General features: G+C 48.0%; 1 protein-coding gene across 3 annotated transcripts in view; it reads right to left on the reverse strand.

Annotated features, from left to right (window-relative positions):
* HLCS (holocarboxylase synthetase) overlaps positions 1-26533 on the reverse strand; it is a 192822-nt gene extending 166289 nt beyond the window's left edge. The window contains exons 1-4 of one of the 3 annotated variants that reach the window (XM_052648914.1): positions 26339-26533; positions 22144-22281; positions 6352-6514; positions 4513-5450 (exon numbers count right to left, since the gene is read on the reverse strand). In XM_052648914.1, the coding sequence (XP_052504874.1) occupies positions 4513-5450; positions 6352-6514; positions 22144-22281; positions 26339-26533 (1434 nt within the window). Of the gene's footprint in view, positions 1-4512; positions 5451-5932; positions 6041-6351; positions 6515-22143; positions 22282-26338 lie in introns of those variants that run through there. The other 2 variants (XM_052648924.1, XM_052648930.1) reach the window with 2 other exon arrangements.
* Between the last annotated feature and the right edge of the window lie 1184 nt (positions 26534-27717).

Genomic DNA, 27717 nt, shown 5'->3' on the forward strand with positions numbered 1-27717 from the left:
TTAATAGATCCATAGTAAATGATCAGGAATTCTGAAGCAGTCTATCCTGCTACCTTTGTTTGTTTAAACAAACAAAAAGCTAAAAGGGGAACATGGGGGGAAAAAGACAGCTCTGGAGCCAAAAGCACCCCCTAAGGATGGGAAGGGAAGTAGCATTTTCCTTTTACCTCTGTTTCCGTTTTCTTTTTACTTTTGTATTTGTATGTGCGTGTGTTAAGTCCCTTCGGTCGTGTCCGACTCTTTGCAACCCCACAAACTGTAGCCCACCAGCCGCCTCTGTCTGTGGGATTTCCCAAGCAAGAATACTGAAATAGGTTGCCATTTCCTTCTCCAGGGGGACCTCCCCTACTCAGGGATCAAACCCGGGTCTCATGTCTCCTGCATTGGCAGGTGGGTTCTTTACCACTAGCACCACCACCTATGTAATAATTTGCCAGAAATCACTTCAAGATCATTTCACTTATTTGAACTTGTGCTCAGCACTTAGATTTTCAGAGTGACAAATCATAAAGGAACTAAGGATTTGAAGGTGTTTTCAATGGAGTATCCCAGCAGTTGGTGAGTGTCCAGGCACATCCCTGACATCAACTACAACATATTAACATGACAGACACTGCTGTCGGGAATCACCACCCCAGTTCAGTTCAGTTCAGTCGCTCAGTCGTGTCCGACTCTTTGTGACCCTATGAATCGCAGCACGCCAGGCCTCCCTGTCCATCACCATCTCCCGGAGTTCACTCAGACTCATATTCATCGAGTCCGTGATGCCATCCAGCCATCTCATCCTCGGTCGTCCCCTTCTCCTCCGGCCCCCAATCCCTCCCAGCATCAGAGTCTTTTCCAATGAGTCTACTCTTCGCACTAGGTGGCCAAAGTACTGGAGTTTCAGCTTTAGCATCATTCCTTCCAAAGAAATCCCAGGGTTGATCTCCTTCAGAATGGACTGGTTGGGTCTCCTTGCAGTCCAAGGGACTCTCAAGAGTCTTCTCCAACACCACAGTTCAAAAGCATCAATTCTTTGGCGCTCAGCCTTCTTCACAGTCCAACTCTCACATCCATACATGACCACTGGAAAAACCATAGCCTTGACTAGACAGACCTTAGTCGGCAAAGTAATGTCCCTGCTTTTGAATATACTATCTAGGTTGGTCATAACTTTTGTTCCAAGGAGTAAGCGTCTTTTAATTTCATGGCTGCAGTCACCACCTGCAGTGATTTTGGAGCCCCCCAAAAAATAAAATCTGACACTGTTTCCACTGTTTCCCCATCTATTTCCCATGAAGTGATGGGACCCGATGCCATGATCTTCGTTTTCTGAATGTTGAGCTTTAAGCCAACTTTTTCGCTTTCCTCTTTCACTTTCATCAAGAGGCTTTTTAGTTCCTCTTCACTTTCTGCCATAAGGGTGGTGTCATCTGCATATCTGAGGTTATTGATATTTCTCCCAGCAATCTTGATTCCAGCTTGTGTTTCTTCCAGTCCAGCGTTTCTCATGACGTACTCTGCATAGAAGTTAAATAAGCAGGGTGACAATATACAGCCTTGATGTACTCCTTTTCCTATTTGGAACCACTCTGTTGTTCCATGTCCAGTTCTAACTGTTGCTTCCTGACCTGCATACAGATTTCTCAAGAGGCAGATTAGGTGGTCTGGTAGTAAGATGGTAGGTGTTGTAAGAGGGCATCAGAGGGCAGACACACTGATACCATACTCACAGAAAACTAGTCAATCTAATCACACTAGGACCACAGCCTTGTCTCACTCAGTGAAACCAAGCCATGCCTGCAAGGCAACCCAAGACGGGCGGGTCATGTAGAGAGGTCTGACAGAATGTGGTCCACTGGAGAAGGGAATGGCAAGCCACTTCAGTATTCTTGCCTTGAGAACCCCATGAACAGTATGAAAAAGCAAAATGATAGGATACCACAAGAGGAACTCCCCAGGTCATTAGGTGCCCAATATGCTATTGGAGATCAGTGGAGAAATAACTCCAGAAAGAAGGAAGGGATGGAGCCAAAGCAAAAACAATACCCAGTTGTGGATGTGACTGGTGATAGAAGCAAGATCCGATGCTGTAAAGAGCAATATTGCATAGGAACCTGGAATGTCAGGTCCATGAATCAACGCAAATTGGAAGTGGTCAAACAAGAGATGGCAAGGGTGAACGTCGACATGCTAGGAATCAGCGAACTAAAATGGACTGGAATGGGTGAATTTAACTCAGATGACCATTATATCTACTACTGCGGGCAGGAATCCCTCAGAAGAAATGGAGTAGCCATCATGGTCAACAAAAGAGTCCGAAATGCAGTACTTGGATGCAATTTCAAAAACGACAGAATGATCTTTGTTCATCTCCAAGGCAAACCATTCAATATCACAGTTATCCAAGTCTATGCCCCAACCAGTAACACTGAAGAAGCTGAAGTTGAATGGTTCTATGAAGACCTACAAGACCTTTTAGAACTAACACCCAAAAAGATGTCCTTTTCATTGTAGGGGATTGGAATGCAAAAGTAGGAAGTCAAGAAACACCTGGAGTACAAGGCAAATTTGGCCTTGGAATGCGGAATGAAGCAGGGCAAGGACTAATAGAGTTTTGCCAAGAAAATGCACTGGTCATAGCAAACACCCTCTTCCAACAACACAAGAGAAGACTCTACACATGGACATCACCAGATGGTCAACACCGAAATCAGATTGATTATATTCTTTGCAGCCAAAGATGGAGAAGTTCTACACAGTCAACAAAAATAAGACCAGGAGCTAACTGTGGCTCAGATCATGAACTCCTTATTGCCAAATTCAGACTTAAATTGAAGAAAGTAGGGAAAACCGCTAGACCATTCAGGTATGACCTAAATCAAATCCCTTATGATTATACAGTGGAAGTGAGAAATAGATTTAAGGGCCTAGATCTGATAGATAGAGTGCCTGATGAACTATGGAATGAGGTTCGTGACATTGTACAGGACACAGGGATCAACACCATGCCCATGGAGAAGAAATGCAAAAAAGCAAAATGGCTGTCTGGGGAGGCCTTACAAATAGCTGCAAAAAGAAGAGAGGAGAAAAGCAAAGGAGAAAAGGAAAGATATAGGCATCTGAATGCAGAGTTCCAAAGACTAGCAAGAAGAGATAAGAAAGCCTTCTTCAGCGATCAATGCAAAGAAATAGAGGAAAACAACAGAATGGGAAAGACTAGAGATCTCTTCAAGAAAATTAGAGATACCAAGGGAACATTTCATGCAAAGATGGGCTCGATAAAGGACAGAAATGGTCTGGACCTAACAGAAGCAGAAGATATTAAGAAGAGGTGGCAAGAATACATGGAAGAACTATACGAAAAAGATCTTCACGACCCAGATAATCATGATGATGTGATCACTAATCTAGAGCCAGACATCTTGGAATGTGAAGTCAAGTGGGCCTTAGAAAGCATCACTACGAACAAAGCTAGTGGAGGTGATGGAATTCCAGTGGAGCTGTTTCAAATCCTGAAAGATGATGCTGTGAAAGTGCTGCACTCAATATGCCAGCAAATCTGGAAAACTCAGCAGTGGCCACAGGACTGGAAAAGGTCAGTTTTCATTCCAATCCCAAAGAAAGGCAATACCAAAGAATGCTCAAACCACCGCACAATTGCACTCATCTCACATGCTAGTAAAGTAATGCTCAACATTCTCCAAGCCAGGCTTCAGCAACACGTGAACTGTGAACTTCCTGATGTTCAAGCTGGTTTTAGAAAAGGCAGAGGAACCAGAGATCAAATCACCACCCCAAGGTGCTCAATTCCCTTCATTAAATAACAGTTTGAGTTTATAAACTAAAGAGTGTTTTGAGGCAAGAGAGTGAACTGACGGATTTTAGAAAGAGTATAACCAACCAGAGGAGAAGCAGGCAGCAGAGGATGAGATGGCTGGATGGCATCACCAACTCAACCGGACATGACTGTGAACGAACTCTAGGAGATGGTGAAGAACAGGGAAGCCTGGCGTGGCTGCAGTCCAGGGGGTCGCAAAGAGTCGGACACGACTGAGTGACTGAACAATATAACCAGTATACAGTTTAAAACAAGCAAGTAGCTTTGGCTAACCCTTGGTTAACCAGCAGTCTTTAATTAGCCTTAGCTGGTAAAGAATCTGCCCACTATGCAGGAGACCTGCGTTCGATCCCTGGATTGGGAAGATCCCCTGGAGAAGGGAAAGGTTACCCACTCCAGGATTCTGGCCTGGAGAATATCATGGACCGTACAGTCCACGGGGTCACAAAGAGTCAGACATGGCTGAACGACTTTCACTTTCACGCTCTCCTCCATCACAAGCCTTTCGGTGAAACAGGATACAAGACAGCCCGCATCTCAACCTGCAGCTCACCAGTGGCAAAAATTCCCTGGACAAGGACAGAAGTACCCTCCCCACACAGCACACAGACCCTTTAGTCACCCCTTCAGGAACCTTCAGGAGCATGTCCCATCAAGAGACCCAGAGACCCAGCTGCCAACCTCCGTACCTGGCAGAGAACAGCTTCTCCTCCATGAGTCCCGAAAGGCACTTGCACCACCAGCCTGTCCCCATCCTCACTGTCCAGGTGGCCGTGGAGCTTGCCGGGGCCGAGCGGCTCCCCAGGCCCCTCCTCGTAAATGTAGCCGCTGCTCAGGACGCTGAGCCTCACCAGGCTCCCATCCGCCTTGCAGAAAACCAAGCTCTGGACTGTGTCCTGCAGTGGGGCCTTGCTGGTCACCCGGAAGCCAGGCAGCGTGAAGGACGAAGCCAGGGCCAGCACCTTCCCTCCCTGAGAAAGATAGGCCGTGAACCTCCGGGACAGGTCCTCGGGGACGGGCTCCCCGGTGGCGATGACCAGCAGCAGACAGCTGTCCGGCCACGGGTCCCTGCGAGCGCTTTCCGGAGGCAGGTGGTACAGAGTGTAACAGTCCGTGTCCACACAGTCAGCCAGCGCCGATCGGACCTCCTGGAGCCTGTGCTGGCCATCCCGGGAGTCAGAGCCCACATACAGGAGGACGTTGGGGGCCTTGCCCGTGACGTTGACCCTCCTCCCGTCCCTCTCGGGGGGGAGGTCGTCAGCGAGGCCCTCCAAACCCCCGCTGTAGTCGTACGGGAGATCTGGAATGTTCTCTGCAGAGGCAAACCTGACGGATTCAATGGTGCTGTTCTCAAGCTCCAAACACTCGTGGCAGCTGGACAGATGGAGGGGACAGTGCTCGACAGAGCCCACGCCTCTGTCACCGTCCACGGCTGGCTCACCGCCCCTAGGGGCCCCACCTGGCCCCCGAGTGGATGCAGAACCCGGAGACTGGGGGTCCTCCATAGTGTCGGGCTCAGGAGGGTTCCTCTGAATACAAGATTCGGGGTCGGGCTGCAGGAGCTGGGCTGGGGGGTCTGAGGCCTGACCCTTAAGTTCCTTTAGGGCAGAGTCCTGCAAGTGGACAGCTAAAGGGAAGAGAAAAGACAGCCCATCAACCCTCTGCCTTGTCTCACATCTCAGCGCAAAACCTCGGGGCCTTCTCTGTACTGTAAGACCTCCATTCCATGTAACTCACATCACCCTTCAACTCCACGGCCTCCGTGGGACCCACATAACCGCTCCCCACCCCCCACTCCCCAGTTAGAAGGGTACCCCTGACAGTCCCCAGTGAAACTGCAGAATTTCCACATCTTTCCCATACAGATCAGAAAACTTCAGACCCTCGTGTTGATTGGTGAACAGGTGGAGTTTCAGAGAGGTGACTGTGTCCACTCGCTTAGAGATTCAGCTGCATGGGTGTCAATCTTTTATGCGATACTGATACTCAGAAACAAGGTGCAGGGCCTCCCTGGTGGCTCAGCAGTAAGGAATCCACCTGCCAATGCAGGAGACTTGGGTTCGATCCCTGGATCGGGACGATCCCCTGGAGAAGGAAATGGTAACCCACCACAGTTTTGTTGCCTGGAGAATCCCATGGACAGAAGAGTCTTGGCGGGCTGCAGCCCATGGGCCGCAGAGTCGGACGTGACTTAGCGACTATTCCACCAGAGTTGCCCTTAAAGAAAGAAAGAAAGTGAAGTCGCTCAGTCGTGTCCGACTCTTTGCGATCCCATGGACTGTAGTCTACTAGGCTTCTCTGTCCGTGGGATTTTCCAGGCAAGAGTACTGGAGTAGATTGCCATTTCCTTCTCCAGGGGATCTTCCTGGCCCAGGGATCGAACCCAGGTCTTCTGCATTGCAGGCAGACGCTTTACCCTCTGAGCCACCAGGGAACCCTTAAGTCATACCAAACAAGAGTGCTCAATCATCCTTAAGCTTGTTAACGATGGCATCCTGCTATGATGAACATTTCCCCAAGTTACTTACACACGATCTTCTGAGGTATCAGTCCATTAGCCATCTGGAGTCTATCTTCCAGGAATGCCACCCCTAGCTTGCTGAAGTCATCCACACTTGCTTTGGCGATTAATTGATAAGGATCCCCAGGTCGGCAAGCTAACGGCAAACAGCAGTCAGACCACTTCACAATCTGAGATAGAGTGGGCGAAGGAAGGTGAAGAAAGGGTGAGATTTTTCTTCCTTAAAATAACCAGTTACTTTACTTTTCCCCTCAGCTCCCACCACTGTCAAACCCAAAAAGTTACTGCATGTTACATTTAAACATCAAAGTTGTCCTGACTGGAACATTCTCATCTCTCCCTGACAACAGGGCTTACAAAGCACTAGACACAACGCTCTCATTTCAAAGTATCATTGAGGGCTTCCCTGGTGGCTCACTGGTAGGGAAACCACCTGCCAATGAAGGACAAACGGCTTCAATCCCTGGTCCAAAAATATCCCACATGCCGAGGAGCAACTAAGCCCGTGCACCACAACTACTGAAGTCCAAGGGCCCTTGAGCCTCTGCTCTGCAATGAGAGAAGCCACTGCAATGAGAAACCCACACGCTGCAGCTGAAACACAGCCCCTGCCGCTGAAGCGCAGCCCTGCCGCTGAAGAGCAGCCCCCACTTGCTACAGCTCAAGAAAAGCCCACACAGCAACAAAGGCCCAATGCAGGCAAAACTAAGTAAACGAAATTTAAGAAAAAAAAAAAAAAAAAAAGTAATTCAAGTATTGGACTTCCCTGGTGGTTCAGTGGTTAAGACTCTGTGCTTCCAATGCGGAGTGGGCTTGATCCCTGGATGGGCAACTAGGATTCCACATCCTTCAAGCACAGCCAATAATAGTTACAGTAATTGAAGTCATATGCTGCTTTTCAAGGGACTAAAGGGGAAAGGGTCACTCCCCAGACACTGGGAAAACCCTCTCTTCAGTAATAGGAAATAGAAGAACACGGTAAGTCCACAGTATCCATGATGTAAACAGATCATGTTCACATCATGATGAAGTGAAGTCGTGCCCAACTCTTTGCGACCCCATAGACAGTAGCCTGCACCAAGCTCCTCCATCCATGGGATTTTCCAGGCAAGAGTACTGGAGTGGGTTGCCACTTCCTTCTCCAGGGAATCTTCCCGACCCGGGGATTGAACCCAGGTCTCCCGCGTTGTAGACAGACGCTTTACCTCCTGAGCCACCAGGGAAGTCACATCATGATACATACATACAAATCATACTACAGATTTTCTTAAAGTCAGGTCCAAGACCCAAGGCAACAGAAGTCCCCTGGGAACATGTGAAAACTCATGCTCCTGGGCACCGCTCTCTGTCTGAGCCGGAAGTGTATGTACCCAGGAAGTGAGAGCAGCTGTGACCTACTCTCCAGAGCGCCCGCCTGTCGCAGTACACACTTCCACCACAAGGGGGCCAGGGAAAAGGAGAGACAGGAAAGGGAGACGAAGCTCAGGCCTTAAGGCTTTCCAGCGTTCATAGAACTGGAAACTGGAACAGGCAGCAGGGGAGTTCCCTTGGGGCCGGGAGCCTGGCTAAGGAGTCCAAGGTCTGGGTCTGGTTAAACGCAGCTAATCGCCACTGTCTGTCCTTAGGTTAAGTCTCAGAACCTCTGAAGCCTCTGCTTATTCGTTTATAAAACAGGAATAATGGGGGTACCCATCGCGTTACAGGTTCATTATGCTAATGAGATTAAAAGTTAATGTCATGCCCCCAGTTGAAAGCTTGGGACAGAAAATGTGTGTGTTAGTCGCTCAGTCGTGTCTGACTCTTTGCGACCCCATGGACTGTAGCCCGCCAGGCTCCTCTGTCCATGGGATTCTCCAGGCAAGAATACTAGAGTGGGATGCCATCCCCTTCTCCAGGGGGGATCTTCCTGCACTGCAGGCAGATTCTTTGCCATCTGAACCACCAGGGAACAGAAAAAGTGCTCAATAAACGGCAGCTGCTATTACTAGATGTTATGAATTTGACTTTAAAAGCAATACTGAGTATTTGATTTCTCGTGTGTGCCTGCTTAATCACGTCTGACTCTTTGCCACCCTACAGACTGTAGCCCAGCAGGCTCCTCGGTCCATGCGATTCTCCAAGCAAGAACACTGGAGTGCACTGCCATTTCCTCTTCCAGGGGATCTCCTGATTCAGGGATCGAACCTGCATCTCCTGTGTTTCCTGCATTGGCAGGTGAATTCTATAACACTGAGCCACCTGGGAAGACCCACTGAATACAACGGTCCTTCTCTAAGATACCATGAATAATTTCCCTACTTCCCCAAATCTTCTCAGGAATATACTGCCCCCTCTTCCTGAAAACATTTTTTTTTAATGCTATATAGATAAATAACTTTAAAAATTATCTTAAAAGCACTAGAGAATTGCTGAGATAATGAACTTCTGAGCCAAATGCCAGGATAAATCCTAAACCTACAGAGATAAAAGGAATTCCCACAAGTCACTTCTGCCCTAAGTATACTTGCCCAACCAGGAAACTTAGGGTTTAAAAGTCAGGGTCCAACAGGCATCAAGATAGACATATAGATCAATGGAATAGAACCAAGACCATAGAAATAGATGTATATATTTGAAGACAATTGATTTTGGACAAGGTTGCCAGACAACTCAAGGGGAAAGAATAGTCTTTTGAACAAATGGTGTTGGTAGAACTGGACATCCACATGCAAAGAATGAAGATGGACCCCTATGCCAGACCATGTATCACCAGGTATAAAAAATAATCCACAAGGAATCAAATCCTTAATAAGAGCTAAAACTACAAAATTCCTAAAAGAAAACATAGATGTAAATCATCATGATATTGAATCAGGCACTGGTTTCTCAGGTAAGACACCAAAAGTACAAGCAAGAAAAGAAAAAATATATATAAACTGGATTTCATCAAAATGTTTATGCTTCAAAGAACACTTCGTGAAAGGACATTGACAAAATGGGAGAAAATATTTGCAAATCATGTAATCAATTGGTAAGAGATCTGTATCCACAATATATAAAGAATTACCACAACTCAACAATAAAAAGACAAACATCTAATTTTTTAAATGGGCAAATAATCGTAATAAGCATTTCTCCAAAGAAAATATACAAGTGGGAACAGCACTTGAAAAGATTCTCAAAATCATTTGTCGTTCAGTTCAGTTCAGTTGCTCAGTCATGTCAACTCTGCGACCCCATGAACTGCAGCACGCCAGGCCTCCGTGTCCATCACCAACTCCCGGAGTTCACTCAAACTCATGTCCATCAAGTCGGTGATACCATCCAGCCATCTCATCCTCTGTCGTCCCCTTCTCCTCCTGCCCCCAAGCCCTCCCAGCATCAGGGTCTTTTCCAATGAGTCAACTCTTCCCATGAGGTGGCCAAAGGATTGGAGTTTCAGCCTCAGCATCAGTCCTTCCAATGAACACCCAGGACTGATCTCCTTCAGAATGGACTGGTTGGATCTCCTTGCAGTCCAAGGGACTCTCAAGAGTCTTTTCCAACACCACAGTTCAAAAGCATCAATTCTTCGGCGTTCGCCTTTCTTCACAGTCCAACTCTCACATCCATACATGACCACTGGAAAAACCATAGCCTTGACTAGACGGACCTTTGTTGGCAAAGTAATGTCTCTGCTTTTGAATATGCTATCTAGGTTGGTCATAACTTTCCTTTCAAGGAGTAAACATCTTTTAATTTCATGGCTGCAGTCACCATCTGCAGTGATTTTGGAGCCCAAAAAAATAAATTCTGATACTGTTTCCCCATCTATTTCCCATGAAGTGATGGGACCAGATGCCATGATCTTAGTTTTCTGAATGTTGAGCTTTAAGCCAACTTTTTCACTCTCCTCTTTCACTTTCGATTCAAGAGGCTTTTTAGTTCCTCTTCACTTTCTGCCATAAGGGTGGTGTCATCTGCATATCTGAGGTCATTGATATTTCTCCCGGCAATCTTGATTTCAGCTCGTGCTTCTTCCAGCCCAGCATTTCTCATGATGCACTCTGCGTATAAGGGAGACATAAATCCACACCACAATGAGGAGCCTGCCTGATGGCTCCGTGGTAAAGAATCTTTCTGCCAATTCAGGAGGCTCGGGTTCAATCCCTGACCCGGGAAGATACTGCATGCCACAGAGCAATTAAGCCCCTGTCACGACTATCAAGCCTGACCTCTCGAGTGTGTGGTCTGCAACAAAAGAAGCCACTGCAGTGAAAACCCAAACGCCACAGTGAGTACCCAGCCCTCCCACTCACTGCAACTCTCACAGCGAAAAAGATCCAGCACAGGCAAAAAACAAAAATAAATAAAATTATTTTTTTTTTAAAACCACAATGAGGTACTTCATCCTCTACCAGGATGACTACAATTGAAAAGATAGACGGCAACAAATATTGAGGACATTGAGCAATCAAACCCTAATACCCTGCTGGTAGAACTGCGAAACAGCAGGCCCCCCTTAGAAAAGAGTCCATCAACTCCTCGAAAAGCCAAACACAGAGCTTCCTAACGACCCAGAAATTCCACTCCTAGGAATATACTTAAGAGAACTAAAAACATACGTCTGCACACAAAATCTGTCCACAAAAGTTCATAGCAGTATCATTCATCACACTCAAAGTGTGGAAACACCCCAAGTGTCCACCTATATTGTGCTAAGTCTAGGAAGCCAGTTACTATAAGGTCACATATTGAATGATTCTGTTCATATAAAAAATCAAAATGGAAAGATCTACAGAGTTCACAAGTAGATTAGTGGTTGGCAGGGACAGAATGCTGGGGAGTGACTGATGGGAGTCACAGAGGAATGCTGATGGGTATGTAATTTCTCTTGGGGTATGAAAATGTTCCGGAATTAGTGATGACTGTACAGCTACTAGACTGTAAACAAACACTTTAAAAGTATGAAGTTCACGCTGTTAGGTAGGTAGAACAGGGAAAAGGAGTCCAAAATGGCGGTGGCCACAGACAAGGAAGGGAAAAGCCCGCAAAAATGTAACCAAAGAAGGTCCGAGGACCGGAGTGAGGACCTCAGGTAAAACAAACAACACTCCTGGCTGGCCCAATTTCCATAGGACAGGTCCAGGGGGAGAGAAACATACAAATAGAGGAGCCGGAGCCTGCTCTCTCTCTCTCTCCCCCGCGCGCTGGGGCGCTCTTCTCCTCATCTCTTTAGATCGACGTGCCCTCACGCCTGAAAGATGGATTTTCCTGCGATCTTCTAAGTAAAATAGAGCTGTAACACTGAGCTGTAACACTGATTTGTCTAAGAGCTATAACACGGTCCATTGGAGACCTGAGAGCTATAACACGGTCTATCCAAGACCTGAGAGCTGTGACACGCCGGGGGGGCTTTAATGTCTGTCACTCCAAATCTTTGTGGTGACGGGACAAAGAACCGAGGAACATACAGTCGCGTGACAGCGCTATGTGAATTATATCTCAAAAAAAAAAAAAAGTCTGGACTCCTCTAGGGTCTAATCCTACTCCACAAAATCTTTATTCCTTACTATTTCACTTCTCTCCTTAAAAGAGAATTCAGATTAAACTTTGCTCCTAAGGCAAAGAATCATTCTAAAAGCTGAGAAACACTGTCTTAGAGGTAAAAAGAATAAACACAGATCTTTATGATCAACAGGCTGAAACCCACTACTCAGCCTAGAGTACCTGCACAAAGAGGAACCTCAGAATTCTCTTTTAGCTCTACATGTCGGCTTCCCTCACAACTGCAGCAGTCGCCAGTTCCACCCCTGGGTGGGGAAGATCCCCTGGAAAAGGAAATGGTAATCCACTCCAGTTTTCTTCCCTGGGAAATCTCATGGACAGAGGGGCCTGGCAGGCTACAGTCCGTGGGGTTGCAAAGACTCAGACACTACTGAGCAACTGAGCACACACACTCGACTGACTGCCACCTCTGCGCAGGTTCGCCTGGAGGGTGGGTCTGACCCCTGCAGGCCTCAGTAGAATTCTGCATTTCAAATACAATACCTTTGATCCCGGATGAAGAGTTGAAGTCTACAATCCAGACAAAGATCTAGCTGATTTCCAGCTCTGAGAATGCAGGAAGGATGTCAGCTCTGGAGAATGAGAAGATAAACGACCACCTCGGTGAGAGCTGACTTTTCTGATGAGGGTGAATGGGAAACAGGAAAAGGAGCAATGCAACCCCCCTGCAGGAGACTAAAAGCATCTTTGTTCTCAGCATTATGTCGGCCGAGAATGATGGGAGATGTTCAGCCACTGGAGACCCAGCCCAGGATTTAGTTGTTCAGATGTTGATGTAGCAGCCTGCTACCAGAGCACCAGCATGGAGCTGGAGCTCAAAGTAGGCACTTGGTGTAAAAGGAGCCAACAATCAAATCCTCACGCCCGGGAGGAAAGCCACAGGAGGTAAACAAAGCAAGGGGAAGGACAGGAAATGGCCAGAGAACAATATACACACTCATCCCTGATCAAGTTTCTAAACCCAGCCAGCTGTTTCGTCACCTAAATGCGTTTCCTTTTTCTAGGAACCTGGTCCGTGAGCCACAGACCATGCAAACTCCCCCAGCAGCACCGTGGCCCCATCAAAGCAAAGCCACACAGTCACTAAATGCAAACAGTCCGCTTCCCTTTGGCACTTTGAGATGGAGACAAAGAGGCAGAGAAAGAAAGGGAAGGCAAGCCAAAGGCTTACTCCCAAAGATCAAAGCCAAGGAAGCCCCAGTCAGCCCAAAACAAAGGGATTTCCTCACCCATGCAGAAAGCCCTTCTGAAACCCAAGCTCGCAACTTGCGGCTACGATGATCACAGCAATGGCAGTGATGTGTCTTCTCCTCAGTTCAGTTCAGTCGCTCAGTTGTGTCCAACTCTTTGTGACCCCATGGACTGCAGCACGCTAGGCTTCTCCATCCATCACCAACTCCCGGAGTTTACTCAAACTCATGTCCATTGAATCAGTGATGCCATCCAACCATATCATCCTCTGTCGTCCCCTTCTCCTCCCGCCTTAAGTCTTTCCCAGCATCAGGGTCTTTTCCAGTGAGTCAGTTCTTCGCATCAGGTGGCCAAAGGATTGGAGTTTCAGCTTCAGCATCAGTCCTTCCAATGAATATTCAGGATTGATCTCCTTTAGGATAGACTGGTTGGATCTCCTTGCAGTCTAAGGGACTCTCAAGAGTCTTCTCCAACACCACAGTTGAAAAGCATCAGTTCTTCGGCTCTCAGCTTTATAGTCCAACTCTCACATCCATACATGACTACTGGAAAAACCATAGCTTTGATAGATGGACCTTTGGTGGCAAAGTCATGTCTCTGCTCCACTCACCTCAACACAAGCGTGCACACGGAACGGGATCCTGTGGCCAAGGACGCTGGGTTAAACCCTCTTCAGTGAACTGCCCTTCCCAAGGCTGCCTGCAGCGGGTGCTGAGCCGAAGCTCTGCAGCTAATGCGAGGATGGGAATCTTAACAACTAGTCAGGTGACAGTTAATCTCATGTGCCAACTGGGCTGGCCCACAGTCTCTGGATATTTGGCCAAACATCATTTCAGAGGTGACTGAAGATATTTTTCAGACGTGGTCAACATTTTAAATGATTTCACTTCGAGTAAAGTATATCATCTTCCTGTAACACAGGTGAGCCTTGTCTAATCAGCTGAAGGCCCTACAAGAAAAAGACTGCGGTTCCCGGAGGAAGAGGGAATTCTGCCTCTAGACTGCCTTCAGACTCGAGGTGCAACATCTGTTCTCTAGGAGTTTCCAGCCGCTGGCCGGCCCTGCAGACCTGGGACTCCCCAGAGTCCACAGTTGGGCTTCCCCAGGGGCTCAGTGGTAAAGAATTCACCTGTAATGCAGGAGACGTGGGTTTGATCCCTGGGTGGGGAAGATCCCCTGGGGAAGGAAATGGCAATCCACTCCAGTATTCTTGCCTGGAAAAAAATCCCAAGGACAGAGGAGCCTGGCTACAGTCCATGGAGCCGATACATAAGCACAGACTCCACAATCACGGAAGCCAGTTCCTTAAAATAAACCTCTTTCTGTCTGTCTTTCTCTCCTTTCCTCCACTACTTCTCTGTCTCCCTCCATCCCTATATATGTGTGTGTGTGTATAATGTATGCACACACACACACACACACACACACACACACACACACCCTATTCTGTTTCACAAGAGAACCCGGATAAATACTGGTTACCATTAGTGAGCCTGGGTAACATCAATGTCACTGCTTCAACACTGCTCATTTTTTGGCTCTCGTTTCTCTTCCCCCAAATCAGTGTAATTACACGTTGCTGCCAAGTCGCTTCAGTCGTGTCCGACTCTGTGCGACCCCATAGACGGCAGCCCATGAATACTGGAGTGGGTTGCTATTTCCTTCTCCAGTGCATGAAAGTGAAAAGTGAAAGTGAAGTCACTCAGTCATGTCCGACTCTTAGCGACCCCATGGACCGCAGCCTACCAGGCTCCTCCGTCCATGGGATTTTCCAGGCAAGAGTACTGCAGTGGGGTGCCAGTGCCTTCTCCGAATTACATGTTAGGTTTTTTAAACATCTAGTAATGAACGGATTGAAAGAGGGCTAGACACACATAGATGTGAAGATCTGAAACCAGGGCAGCCAGGGGAAGAGGTTATTTCCTACTTTCAGTCACTCTCCGTGCCTTTTGGGTTTGGGAACAAAAAGAATACAGCAGGACTACAGAAGTCGTTTTCACTCTCTATTTAGCAAGGTACTATGATGTGTGGTGCTTTCAAAAGAAGGGGATTGGAAAACCAAGTCAACAGTATCAGGGATATGATGAGTCCACCCACAACAAGCTACAGTTGAAATGATAAAGTGACCCTGATGAGACTTAACATGGATCTGCAAAACCATAACCGACCAGAAAACTCAGTGCAAAGGGTGGTCTAGGTGTTCTAATTCGCTGAATAACTGAGAGCTAATCAGAAAATAACAGAAATACCCTTGTTGCTATAACTTTTTTTTTTTGGCCACACCACAGAGCATGCAGGATCTCAGCCCCCTCATCAGGGATCAAACCTACACCCCCTACAGTGGAAGGTTTGAGTCTTAACCACTGGACCACCAGGGAGGTCCCTGTCATAACCGTTTTCTATTATGTATTGATATTTAGAAGCCTGATAAGCATGTGAGGGCCAGCATCTACAGGATACTATATTAGCAACCACAGTTTTTCACTTTATATCCCTGTCCACCCCCCATGTTGATAAGCCAACAAAGAACAGAAGTTTTAAACAGACATCCCCAGAATGTCTGTTCCACCATGTCCCATGAGGCAAACAAATCACTAAGGTGAGCCCAGATTCAAGGGAGGAATATAAAATTCCACTTGTCCATTAAGAGGAAGGAATCTGCAGCCACCTTAAGCCAAATCTACAGCACGGGTTTCAGCCAGCTCTCTCACTCCTCCGCCCCGTGTGGAAATGGCACGTCCTGAGACAGCCGTGCTCTCTCTGCCTGGTCCCTGCACGAGAAAGAAGCGTGGAGCGGACCCAGCTTGAAACAGCAACCAGAGACCTGCTCAGCCTCATGTGTGACAGGAGCAAGAAACAAAGATTTGCTGTTAGAAGCCAACGAAATTCTGAGGTCACCTGTTCATTCCAGCGAAGTTGACTGCAACAATGTACAAAACTGCATTCTTTAAAATAGGGGCCCCTCTACCAGCCCCTCCTGCCATATTCCCCATCTCCAGGAATGATCCCCCATCCACCCAAAAGTCCATCATCATCTCCTAAAAAAGCTCCTAACTCTCTCTGTCTCCACACCTCTCCTCCCTGCTACCAATACTCTGCAAGGTTCATCTCTCTTCCCTCACAGGGTACAATCCATTCCAGGTTTGCCTCCCCCAGATCCGGTCTCCAATCTGCCTGCATTATGATCTTTAACATACGAACCTGCTCATTCTGCTTTAAAAAAGAAAAAGAAATGTTTTAGCCCGCTGTCCACAGGATAAAGTCCAAATTCCCAATTAGTGTATATAAACCTTTATAATCCGTGTACCCTATATATTTGCCATGCTATTAAAGAACATTTAATTCTGGTACATAGAAAACCAGAAAAACAAATGGCACGAATTTCATGGATATGTTGTCAGTCACTTTTAAGATGTGCTAAAGACAAGCAAGACAAAAGGAACGTATGTGTGCTAAACACTGATAATAAGAACGAAACAGAAGACAGTATTGCTCCCAGGCAGAAAATCAAGGATGGACCAAGTAAATCCTAGATAATAGGAAGACACGGATCTGCCACCTCCCAGTTAAAAAGCGAAAGTGAAAGTCACTCAGTTGTGGCTAAGTCACTTTAGTCATGACCGACTCTTCACGACCCCATGGACTGCAGTCCGCCAGGCTCCTCTGTCCATGGGATTCTCCAGGCAAGAATGCTGGAGTGGGTTGCCATGCCATCCTCCAGGGGATCTTCCCAACCCAAGGATCAAACCTGGGTCTCCTGCATTGCAGCAATATTCTTTACCATCTAAGCCACCAGGGAAGCCCCAATTGACAGTTATGTCATCCCTAAATCAGCCACCCATTAGGGTTCCATGCATATTCTGCCTAGAAACAGGTAAAACACACAGCTTCTCTGCAGGTCACTGGTAAGCCGAAGCTCTTCCAGACACCCTGACGTCCTGAATTTCCCCAACAGAGCAAGCGTGTGCTGGCCACAGGCAGCCTCCACCCATGGAGTCCCTGTGACCGTATCCTCGGCGGGCAGCCGATGTAGCAGACAGAGGCAGGATGTGTGAACCCTGCCTAGCTCAGGATTCAGGCGTGCAGTCCTTCCACCCCTCAGGAGCCCCATTCCAAGTGTTAACAGAACCCAGAACTGCTTCGTGCTTATATTTTGAATTAATTTAATAGACTGTGCAATTTGAGCATCTTAACTTGGTCAGACTTTATTTTGGGGGGCTCAAAAATCACTGCAGATGGTGATTGCAGCCATGAAATTAAAAGACACTTACTCCTTGGAAGAAAAGTTATGACCAACCTAGATAGCATATTGAAAAGCAGAGACATTACTTTGCCAACAAAGGTCCGCCTAGTCAAAGCTATGGTTTTTCCAGTAGTCATGTATGGATGTGACAGCTGGACTGTGAAGAAGGCTGAGCGCCTAAGAACTGATGCTTTTGAACTGTGGTGTTCCAGAAGACTCTTGAGAGTCCCTTGGACTGAAAAGGAGATCCAACCAGTCCATTCTGAAGGAGATCAACCCTGGGATTTCTTTGGAAGGAATGATGCTAAAGCTGAAACTCCAGTACTTTGGCCACCTCATGGGAAGAGTTGACTCATTGGAAAAGACTCTGATGCTGGGAGGGATTGGGGGCAGGAGGAGAAGGGGACGACAGAGGATGAGATGGCTGGATGGCATCACTGACTCAGTGGACGTGAGTCTGAGTGAACTCCGGGAGTTGGTGATGGACAGGGAGGCCTGGCATGCTGCAATTCATGGGGTCATAAAGAGTCGGACACGACTGAGTGACTGAACTGAACTGACTGAACTTGGTCTGAGAGCCTCTCTATTCTGTGATCACTGGGTAATTATTACATTACCCAGTGACCATTGGGTAATGTGACCATTTGGTAAAGTTGGTAATGTTTGGTAATGTTCTGGAAAGCTATCACTGCACCAACGTAATTTAATGCATCACAGGGTCACAAAACGAGTTGGACATGACTTAGTAACTAAACTACAATAATAATACTCCAGCCACATCTTTCCCCTCTGGCCTTCCCCTGAACCACTTCGCCAACTCATGTTAATTAGACTCCAATTGGGACTTCCCTTCTGGTTCAGGGCTTTAAGACTGCCTTCCAAAGCAGGGGACCTGGGCTCAATCTGTTGTCGGGAAACTATTAATAAGATCCCTTGTGCCACGAGAGCTTCCCCGGTGGCTCGGCTGATAACGAACCCACCTGCAATGCAGAAGACCCTGGTTTGATCCTTGGGTCAAGACAATCCCCTGGAGAAAGGACAGACTAACCACTCCAGCATTCTTGGGCTACCCACGTGGCCCAGATGGTAAAGAATCGGCCTGCAATGAAGGAGACCTGGGTTCACTTCCTGGGTTGGGAAGATCCCCTGGCAAAGGGAAGATCCCCTGGCGAAGGGAACGGCCACCTACAGCAGTATTCTTGCCTGGAGAATTCCATGGACAAAGGAGCCTGGCAGGAAATAGTCCATGGGGTCTCAAAGAGTCAGACATGACTGAGCGACTTTCACTTCACTTTGTGCCATGAAGCAACTAAGCCTACGCACTGCAATGAAGAGCCAGTACAGCCAAAAACAAATTTTAAAAAAATTGTTTAATTAGACTCCAATTGTCCCCAGGTACAAACGCTCTGTGTGCTTCTGCACCTGCCTAGGAAGCCCTTTCCTCCTCCTTCACCTAATTCTCATTTTTCCTTGAAACCTCAGCTGTTGCCCCCTCCCTGAAAGTCCTTCCAGTCTTGGTGGTCCAGTGGTTAAGAATCTGCCTGCCAATCCAGAGGGCACAAGCTTGACTCTTGGTCTGGGAGCTAAGATTCCACATGTTGCAGGGCAACTAAGCCCATGCACCCCACAACTACCGACCCAAGCACCCTGGAACCCACGCTCCACAACAAGAGAAGCCACCTCAAAGAGAAGCTCTCACCCCCCACAGCTAGAAAGTAGCCCCCACTCGCCACGACCAGAGAAAAGCTCAAGCACAGCCAAAAGTATATAATTTATTTGAAAATCTTAAAAGCTCTTAGGTGATTTAAGGAGGAGGGCATGACAACCCACTCCAGTACTCTTGCCTGGAGAATCCCTATGGACTGAGGAGCCTGGTGGGTACAGTCCATGGGGTTGCAAAGAGTCAGAACGACTGAGCGACTAAACACAGCACAGGTGATTTAAAAAAAGAAAAAGAATTAAGTAACAGCCATGAGGAGAGATCTTAAATCGCCCTTGGGGCAGAAATGTTAATCATCTCCCAACATCTAGTCTTTCTTTCTCCCTTGTAGTAACAGAACTCCGGGTCTTCACGGAATCCATGGCTGCCCAGCTACGGACTGCATTTCTCCACCTCCCTGCAGCTGAAAGACATGTGATGTGAAGCTTCTGGATCACAACCTCAAAGAGGAAGCGCGTTGGTCCCCACCTTCCCTGTCTTTCCCTATTCTGAGAGCTGGAATGCAGATCAGGTTAGGGGGTGGGGGTCGGGGTGGGGTAGCAGGAGCCCAGCCTCCACCAAGAGAGAGAACCAGATCACGGCAGAGGGGAGGCAGCCTAGCAACAGGGCAGAAAGGGGCTGGGTCCCTGGGGGGCTTCCAGAGCAGGACCTTTCCCCTCAGAGACAAGTTCAATTCTACCTTGTCTGAAGCGCTACGGGCTGGGCATCACTTGTTACAACAGCTTAACTTGGACCTTGGGCTTCCCCGATAGCTCAGACAGTAAAGACTCTACCTGCAATGTGGGAGACCTAGGTTCTATCCCTGGGTCGGGAAGATCCCCCGGGGAGGGCACGGCAACCCACTCCAGTATTCCTGCCTGGAGAATCCCACGGACGGAGGAGTCTGGTGGGCTACAGTCCCTGGGGTCGCAAAGAGTCGGACACAACTGAGCGACTTTCACAACAGCCTGTACCTTACCTAATACAGTAACGGTGTTCCTTAAGATGCTATGTGTATAGAGATACACATTAGGCAACAATGATCCAGGAAAATTAAGAGCACAGCAGGTCATACTTTTGTGTTAAAAAAGGAATCTGTGCATATTTGACATTTTAAATAGTTGCAATATTTTAGAAATTTTGGCACAGATTTTAAGCTGAAATCTTACTAAATATATACAACATTAGACTACATAAGGAAACTTCAGGGATTTCCCTGGCGGTCCAGCAGGTAAGACTTCGCCTTGCAATGCAGGGGGGCCAGGTTCTATCCCTGGTCAAGGACTAAGATCCCATATCCCTTGTGGCCAAGAGACAAAAACATGAAACAGAAGCAATATTACAACACATTCAATAAAGATGCTAAAAATGGCTGATGTCAAAAAAAAAAAAACCTTCAACCTTTAATCATATAACTTTGATTTTCTTCTCTTTAAAAATGACCATAATATCTTATAAAACTGTAAGCACTAGAGGTAATAAAACACCAAGCAGGGGCTCAATAAATGGTATGATTATTATCCTAAGTATGTATAGAGCTTAATAAACACTAGGAACTGGCAGGACAAAAATGTCATGTCCTAGCACACTAGGTTACTGTCAGACCACCACCTGCAAAACTCTAAATCCCTCCTGAGCTCCAAACAGAGGAGAGGTTCCTGCTCTCCTTTACTTTTTCCTACCTGCTAACTCTTATTTCCATCCACCTTGAGTTCTAGTCAATTATTTCCAGTCTTATTTCTCTCTTCCTTTTCATTCATCCCAACACAGTGTCTTCAAGATAGTGTTGTAAGATGGAGGTCCAGTGGCCACGGGTGCCTTCAGCAAAATGCCTCCTGGATCGGTCACGCCACAGGCAGGAAACATACAGTGGGTGAGTGAGGGCAGAAAGAACTCACCCCAGATGCCAGCAGAAGCAGCCTATAAGGGGTGGGGGGGCTGGGAAGGAGTTAGGGTTAGGTGTCCATGAGCCTGATAGGTGACAGCCCCCAGGAGAAGGCACCCATCGAGAGCTTACACCAGAGGGTGTGTGTCCAGAAAGATGACAGGCCGTCCCAAGGAAAACCCGCAAAGGAGACCCAAGACATGATGATGCCATTTTCAGACTCAACAAAAAGATAATGAAGAGGAGGATGCGATGAGGAGGAAGGGCAGGGAAGGAGTAAAATCTGGGACGCGCGGGCAGTGGATTTAGCAGAAAGGACTTAGCAGAACTAGTCATTGACTGGCAGGAAGGAGGCAGGAGGAGGGGACAGGACCCGCAGGCTGGAGTGCTCATCCGAGATTTTCTTTTTTTTCATCCAGGAAAGAAATACAAAGTTTGGGAAATACACCAGTTTGGGGCACGTTACTGAGTTTGAAGTGCCTTCAGAATACTCAGGGTGAGACATCCAGGAGTACACAGTAATAGAAATGAACTGATTTTGGTAGCAAGAAGCTGTGTGGCTGGCCTAGATGACCTAGGGAGAGACCTGAGCGGAAACACAACTTAAACACAGGCAGCGCTTTTTTTTTTTTTTTTTGCTGTATCATGCAGCATGTACGATCTTAGTTCCCCAACTAGGGACCTAAGTGCCCCCTACAGTGGAAGCATGGAGTCTTAACCACTGAACCACCAGGGAAGTCCCAAAACACAGATATATAAATAGATATATAGATATATGTATGTATGTATTTGGATATATATGTATTTGGCTGCACAGAATCTTAGTTCCTTAACCAGGGATCCAACCTGGGCCCCAGCAGTAAAAGCACTGGCTCCAAACCACTGGACTGCCAGTGTCCCTACTAATATATTTTTATCTAACCCAAAATAGGGCTTCCCTGATAGCTCAGTTGGTAAAGAATCTGCCTGCAATGGAGATCTGGGTTCAATCCCTGGGTTGGGAAGATCCCCTGGAGAAGGAAATGGCAACCCACTCCAGTATTCTTGCCTGGAGAATTCCAGGGACAGAGGAGCCCGGTGGGCTACAGCCCATGGGGTCACAAAGAGTCAGACCAGACTGAGCGACTTAACACTTTCACTTTCAACCCAAAATATCCAAAAAGAAAGCAAACCAGGCAAGCCAAGAAAGAGCACTCATGTAAAATAACAAATTCAGTTTTGATAATGGTTGACAAATGACAAACACGGTACTCACAGTTTCCGAAGAGGATGCTGGTCTCTGTAAATTCTCACCTTGCACCCAAATGCTCTCTGTCACAAAGGCGATGTGCTCTGCTTCAAGTATAAAAGGAGAAACCAGGAACAGGGCCCATTTGTTTAAGTCATCAATGGACTGGATGGAGGGAAAGAAACACAATTCAATAGAGGATTCAATGTGACTTCAAAAACAACTGTCCCTTATATTAACGTCTAGGACGTCCTCGCCTCTGTAATTCCAGGTGGCATCTACATTAACGCCATCCGATGCTCTCCTATACACTGCATTAACTCACATTTTTTTGCTGTTGAGCTGAAACTGAAAGTTGCTCAGTTGTGTCCGACTCCTTGCGACCCCAAGGACTACACAGTCCATGGGATTCTCCAGGCCAGAATACTGGAGTGGGTAGCCTTTCCCTTCTCCAGGGGATCTTCCCGACCCAGGTATCGAACCAAGGTCTCCTGCATTGCAGGTTGATTCTTTACCAACTGAAGCCCAGTTGTTGAGCTGTGACTACATAAATAGCTGCAAAATCCCATGGACAGAGAAGCCTGGCGGGCTACAGTCCAAGGGGTCGCAAAAGAGTTGGACACGACTTAGCGTCTAAACCACCAAGAACAACATCCTTCAATGACCCACGACAGCTTTCACTTCTTTCGTTACTTGTTAGGGCTTCCCTGGTAGCTCAGTAGGTAAAGAATCTGGCTGCAATGCAGGAGACCAGCATTCATCCAAGCAATTAATTCTGAAGCTTATTCCCACCATTTCTTACTGCAGAGCACATGTAGGAGTTTTCCAAATTACTATTTGGAAGTACATTTAAAGGTGAGGTGGCTTAGAAGCACATGCCCATCAGCAGAAGCTTGTTACTGACAGTTGCCCAAAGAGCTGTTCTTCCATCTCCTCCAGCCGTGACAGTGTCAAGATCGGTTAGCAGATTGGCTATGATCATTGACTTCTGCTTGCCCCCTGAAATCTCTCTAGAAAGACTGTACATTAATTTTAAAAGGCTTTAAGACAAGGCACATCCAGAGCAGAAAAAGCTGAAAGCTAAAGTTGCAAGTGGGGAGCCTTCTCATCATCACCCACCCCCAAAAAGGGTATTTGGGTCAAGTTCCATAGGGTTGCTTGTCAGTTCAAACCTGCCCTTGCTGGGAAGATCAGAAAGTTATTTTCATGGGGCCTAGTAACCTGGCACAAAGCAGAAGCTTAATAAATATCTGTTGAACCAATCAGTGAATGAAAATGAGAGAGAATAACTCCTGTGGGTAAACATAATTATTTGATGATAGTTAAAAACAAAAACCAGGCTGTAGGAACTTGCCTGGTGGTCCAGTGGTTAGGAATCCACCTGCCAATGCAGAGGACAAGCGCTTGAACCCTGGTCCAGGAAGATCCCACATGCCTGGAGGCAACAAAGCCCGAGGAACCTCAACCACCAAAGCCCACACACCTTAGAGCCTGTGCTGTGCAGCAAGAGAAGCCGCCACACCGAGAGCAGCCCCTACTCACTGAAACTGAGGAGTAGCCCCCGCTCGCCTGCAACTATAGAAAGCCCGAACAGCAATGAAGACTCAGTGCAGCCAAAACTAAGTAAAATTTTTTAAAAGAGCAAAATAATTTAAAAGATTGTCCACGTTACCCACAGAAAATATGTACATTAAACAAAAAGCTTCAAAGTTCCCGTTTGTATAAACTATCTTTGGTGATACTTAATTCTTGCAGGACCTTTAATTACATAAACATACACATATGGTACTTATGCATCTGATTTTAAGTATATAAAATATGGAGACCGCAAAGGCATAAGATTCAGTTCTGTAAAGTTACTTCGGCCCAGGGAGATTGACAATAAGGTATCCATTGAACCAAATCATCAGCCCCACGGTATTTTCAGTCTTAAAATAACAGTAGCTAATCACAAATAACCAAAGTTCCCAATTGCAGGCTTCAAACAGAGCTTAATGAAGCCCAGCAACCACTACTTTATTCAGTGAAACACTGAGTAACTATTACAGGTCAAGCTGCTAAGCCAAACAGACCCAATTTCTAGGGAGAAAAAGATAAAAACTGGACATAATGGAAAATAATTTTTAAAATATATATTCTGAATCACTTTGCTGTACAGCAGAAATTAACACTGTATATCAACTATACTTCAATTTTAAAAAATGGAAAAAAAAATGAGGACTTGCCCTGTAGTCGAGTGGCTAAGACTCTCCATTCCCAGCGCAGGCGGCCCAGGTTCCATCCCTGGTATAGGAACTAGATCCCACATGCCAAAAGGAAGGATCCCACATGCCACCAAAAAGATCAAAGATCCCGTGTATTTCAGCTAAGACCCAGCGCAGCCAAAATAAATAATTTTTTAATGAAAAAAAAAACCTCACAATGAAGAAAAAGATAAAAACTGGCATTTCATATTTGAATTTGAATTTCATATTTGAAAGGTGACTGAAAGTCTATGAGGATACAGAGCTAACTGGTCACACCTAGTGTGGACTAGGGGACATCTCTGTGAAATAGTGATTTCTGGGCAAAGCTCTAAGAAGGACAGCAAGTTACAAAAACCCAAAAGCCCAAAATCGGTTTAGCCCAGGTACCCCTAAACCCAGCTAGAGCAGTAAGCAAGGGCTGAAAAGCTTTAGTTAACAGTTATCAAAGTTAACAGAAGCCCAATAAACTCATGGAGATGTGCAAAAGTAAAACTGTCTCCCAAGAAAACTAAAGACATTTGCATCTCATTTCTCATTATTTTTGGATGTTCAAAATTTCTAAATTTTTAAGTAAATGAATCCAGTTTGGAAATCACTACTATAAAAGAAGGGTTTCCCAGGTGGCTCAGCAGTAAAGTATCTGCCTGCAATGCAGGAGACCCGGGTTTGATACCTGGGTCAAGAAGATGGCAACCCACTCCAGTATTCTTGCCTGGAGAAGCCCATGGACAAGAGGAGCCTGCAGTCTAAGGGCTGGCAAAGAGTCAAACACGACTTAGCAACTTAACAACAACAAATTATAGAAAAATCCACCCTTGCATTTTTCATTATCATCTATCTCAATCAGGATTCCTTAAAAGAATTAAGCCGTCCTTCCCTCACGAATCTACTGAATGTAATGAATGAACATCTAGGCGATATTAGACACCGCTCTCTCAGAACTGACGAAAATCACTCATATTCTGTTATATAGTATATCAACAAGAATGGGTATTTTTGATTTGTAGCAGCAAAGTACAATGGCCTACCTAAGCATAACCCCAACAAAATATTCAAACCTGGGATAAGAGTTTAATTTCTGCACGCTTTCACACACACAAAGAAAAACTCATTTTAATGCCAAGAGTGATTCAACTTTTCACAAGAAAAAGCAAAGAGCAAGAGACCACTAAAAGCTAAACACTTTTAAATGTTAATGACAGCATTGTGGGTGATGTCCATGGCAATCTGCACAGCACTGCCCTCGCAAGCTCACTTCCAACAGCTGAGTGGAAAGAACTATTGTTCTGCAGAGATTAAAGGAACGGCCGCCCCAAGTCATCCTGTGGGTGACAGGGCCGGCTGAACTTGTACATCAGGCCAAGTATTCGGCCAAGGCGACCGGACTGCGTGCAAACCGAAAGCAAAAAGATGCAAAGATGAGAGAGCAGGTGCCCGGATTGGTACATGACGCAACTGACAGGAGCTGGGGGCAGGGCACTTTTTGTCACCACGGAAACAGGCGACAGAAAACTGAGGATTTTGCTGTGCGTCTCTGGAGTCGGGTTCACCCCATCTCCGGCCCAGGGCAGGCGAGAGACGATGGAGGGACTCGAGGTGGGCGCTGCTCAGGGGCTAATCGACTCTGCACAGGTACAGGGGTACACGCCGCTTAGGCACCGCCAAGACCCAGGCGTCCGGACCCTCGCGCGGGCACTGCGTGGACAGGTGATCTGATCGGTCTCTGGCCCGATACTCCGGGCTCCCGAGGGCATCGCGTGCAGGGCAGGCCCCGAGGCTGGTCCTTCCGGGACCCCACGGCCTCTAGCGGCCTCCAAGCGAAGCGGAGGGGGCCCGCTGGCCGCACACACCAGGGCCGATGACGGGGTCCGGGCTGGAGGGCGCTCCCGGCTCCCTGCCAGCCCCGCGGCCGCGTGCCCCCGTCCGAGCCTGCCCCCGACCCCCCACCACCGGCCGCGCACCCCGCGCCCGCCCACCTGGCTCTCGCCGACACAGAAGACCCGGCCGCCGCGGCTCAGGCACACGCGGGAGCCCCGGGGCGGTGCGGCCGCGCTGCAGAAGGTGAAGGAGCAGCGCGAGGCGCGCAGCCGCTGCACCGTGGCGCGCACGAGCGCGGCCGGCCCGCGCCCCCAGCGCGCCCACAGGTACAGGTAGCACAGCGTGATGAGCATGGCCGGCCGGCCGGCGGCGGCGGAGCGCGGGCCCCGGACGCTCGCACCACCGGCCGGCCCTCACGACCCCGCCCTCCCGGCCCGCCCCGCCCCCACCGAGCGGCCCGCCCCCACCGAGCGGCCCGCCCCCACCGAGCGGCCCGCCCCGGCGCCCCCGCCCCACCAGAGAGCCCGACCCCGCCCTCCCATCGGCCCCGCCCGAGCACCGGAGCGCCCGGCCCCGCCCTCAAGGCGGCCCCACCTCCCGCCCTCTCGCCCGACCCCTCCCGCCGGCCCCGCCCTCTTCCCTCAGCACCCGGCCCCGCCCTCTCGTCGGCCACGCCTGCCCGCCTGGCCACGCCTGCCCGCCTGGCCACGCCCTCACGCCGGCCCCGCCCTCACGCCGGCCCCGCTCTCCCGCCGACCGGAAGAGGCCGCGTCGCCGGAAGAGCCCGCGGGGTAGTTGGGGAGGGTGACTTGAGTACTTGTTGATGGAGGGAGAAGGGCGGCTGGAACCAGAGGCAGGGAGGCCTGTGGGGAGGGCGGTGATGGAGGGAGAAGACAGGCAGTGCCAGGAGAGGTGAGTGGGAGGGGACCGGGGGAGGCCACTCTGGGGGGAGGCTGGGGGGCAACGTAAAGGAGGAAGAAGAAGGAAGAAGAAGGCAGATGGCGCGGTAGGCTGGGGACCCGAGGGGAAGCCCAGTGGCTGCCTGGCCAGGTTAAGCCGGAGTCCAGCCGTCCATCCTTGAGGGGTGGGACGCAGATTGAGGAAGGGGTTGATTAACCAGCGCCATACAAAAACAGGAAAGCCTTGCGTGCTGCATCCACGGGGTCGCGAAAGAGTCCAACATGACTTAGCAACTGAACATTATCAGGGCCCAAAGTGGGTTGATACACACACACCAGCCATCCAGTCCAAGTGGGAAAAGACGAGACTTTTTATTAGATTATACGACGCCTTCAACTCACACACTAGCAAAGTAATGCTCAAAATTCTCCAAGACAGGCTTCTACAGGAACTTCCAGAACTTCCAGATAGATATTCAAGCTGGGTTTAGAAAAGGCAGAGGAACCAGAGATCAAATTGCCAACATCCATTGGATCATCAAAAAAGCAAGAGAGTGCCAGAAAAACATCTACTTCTGCTTTATTGACTATGCCAAAGCCTTTGTGTGGATCACAACAAACTGGAAAATTCTTCAAGA

The sequence above is a fragment of the Budorcas taxicolor genome, chromosome 1 (genome assembly GCF_023091745.1).
Source record: "Budorcas taxicolor isolate Tak-1 chromosome 1, Takin1.1, whole genome shotgun sequence".
NCBI classification, from domain to species: domain Eukaryota; kingdom Metazoa; phylum Chordata; class Mammalia; order Artiodactyla; family Bovidae; genus Budorcas; species Budorcas taxicolor.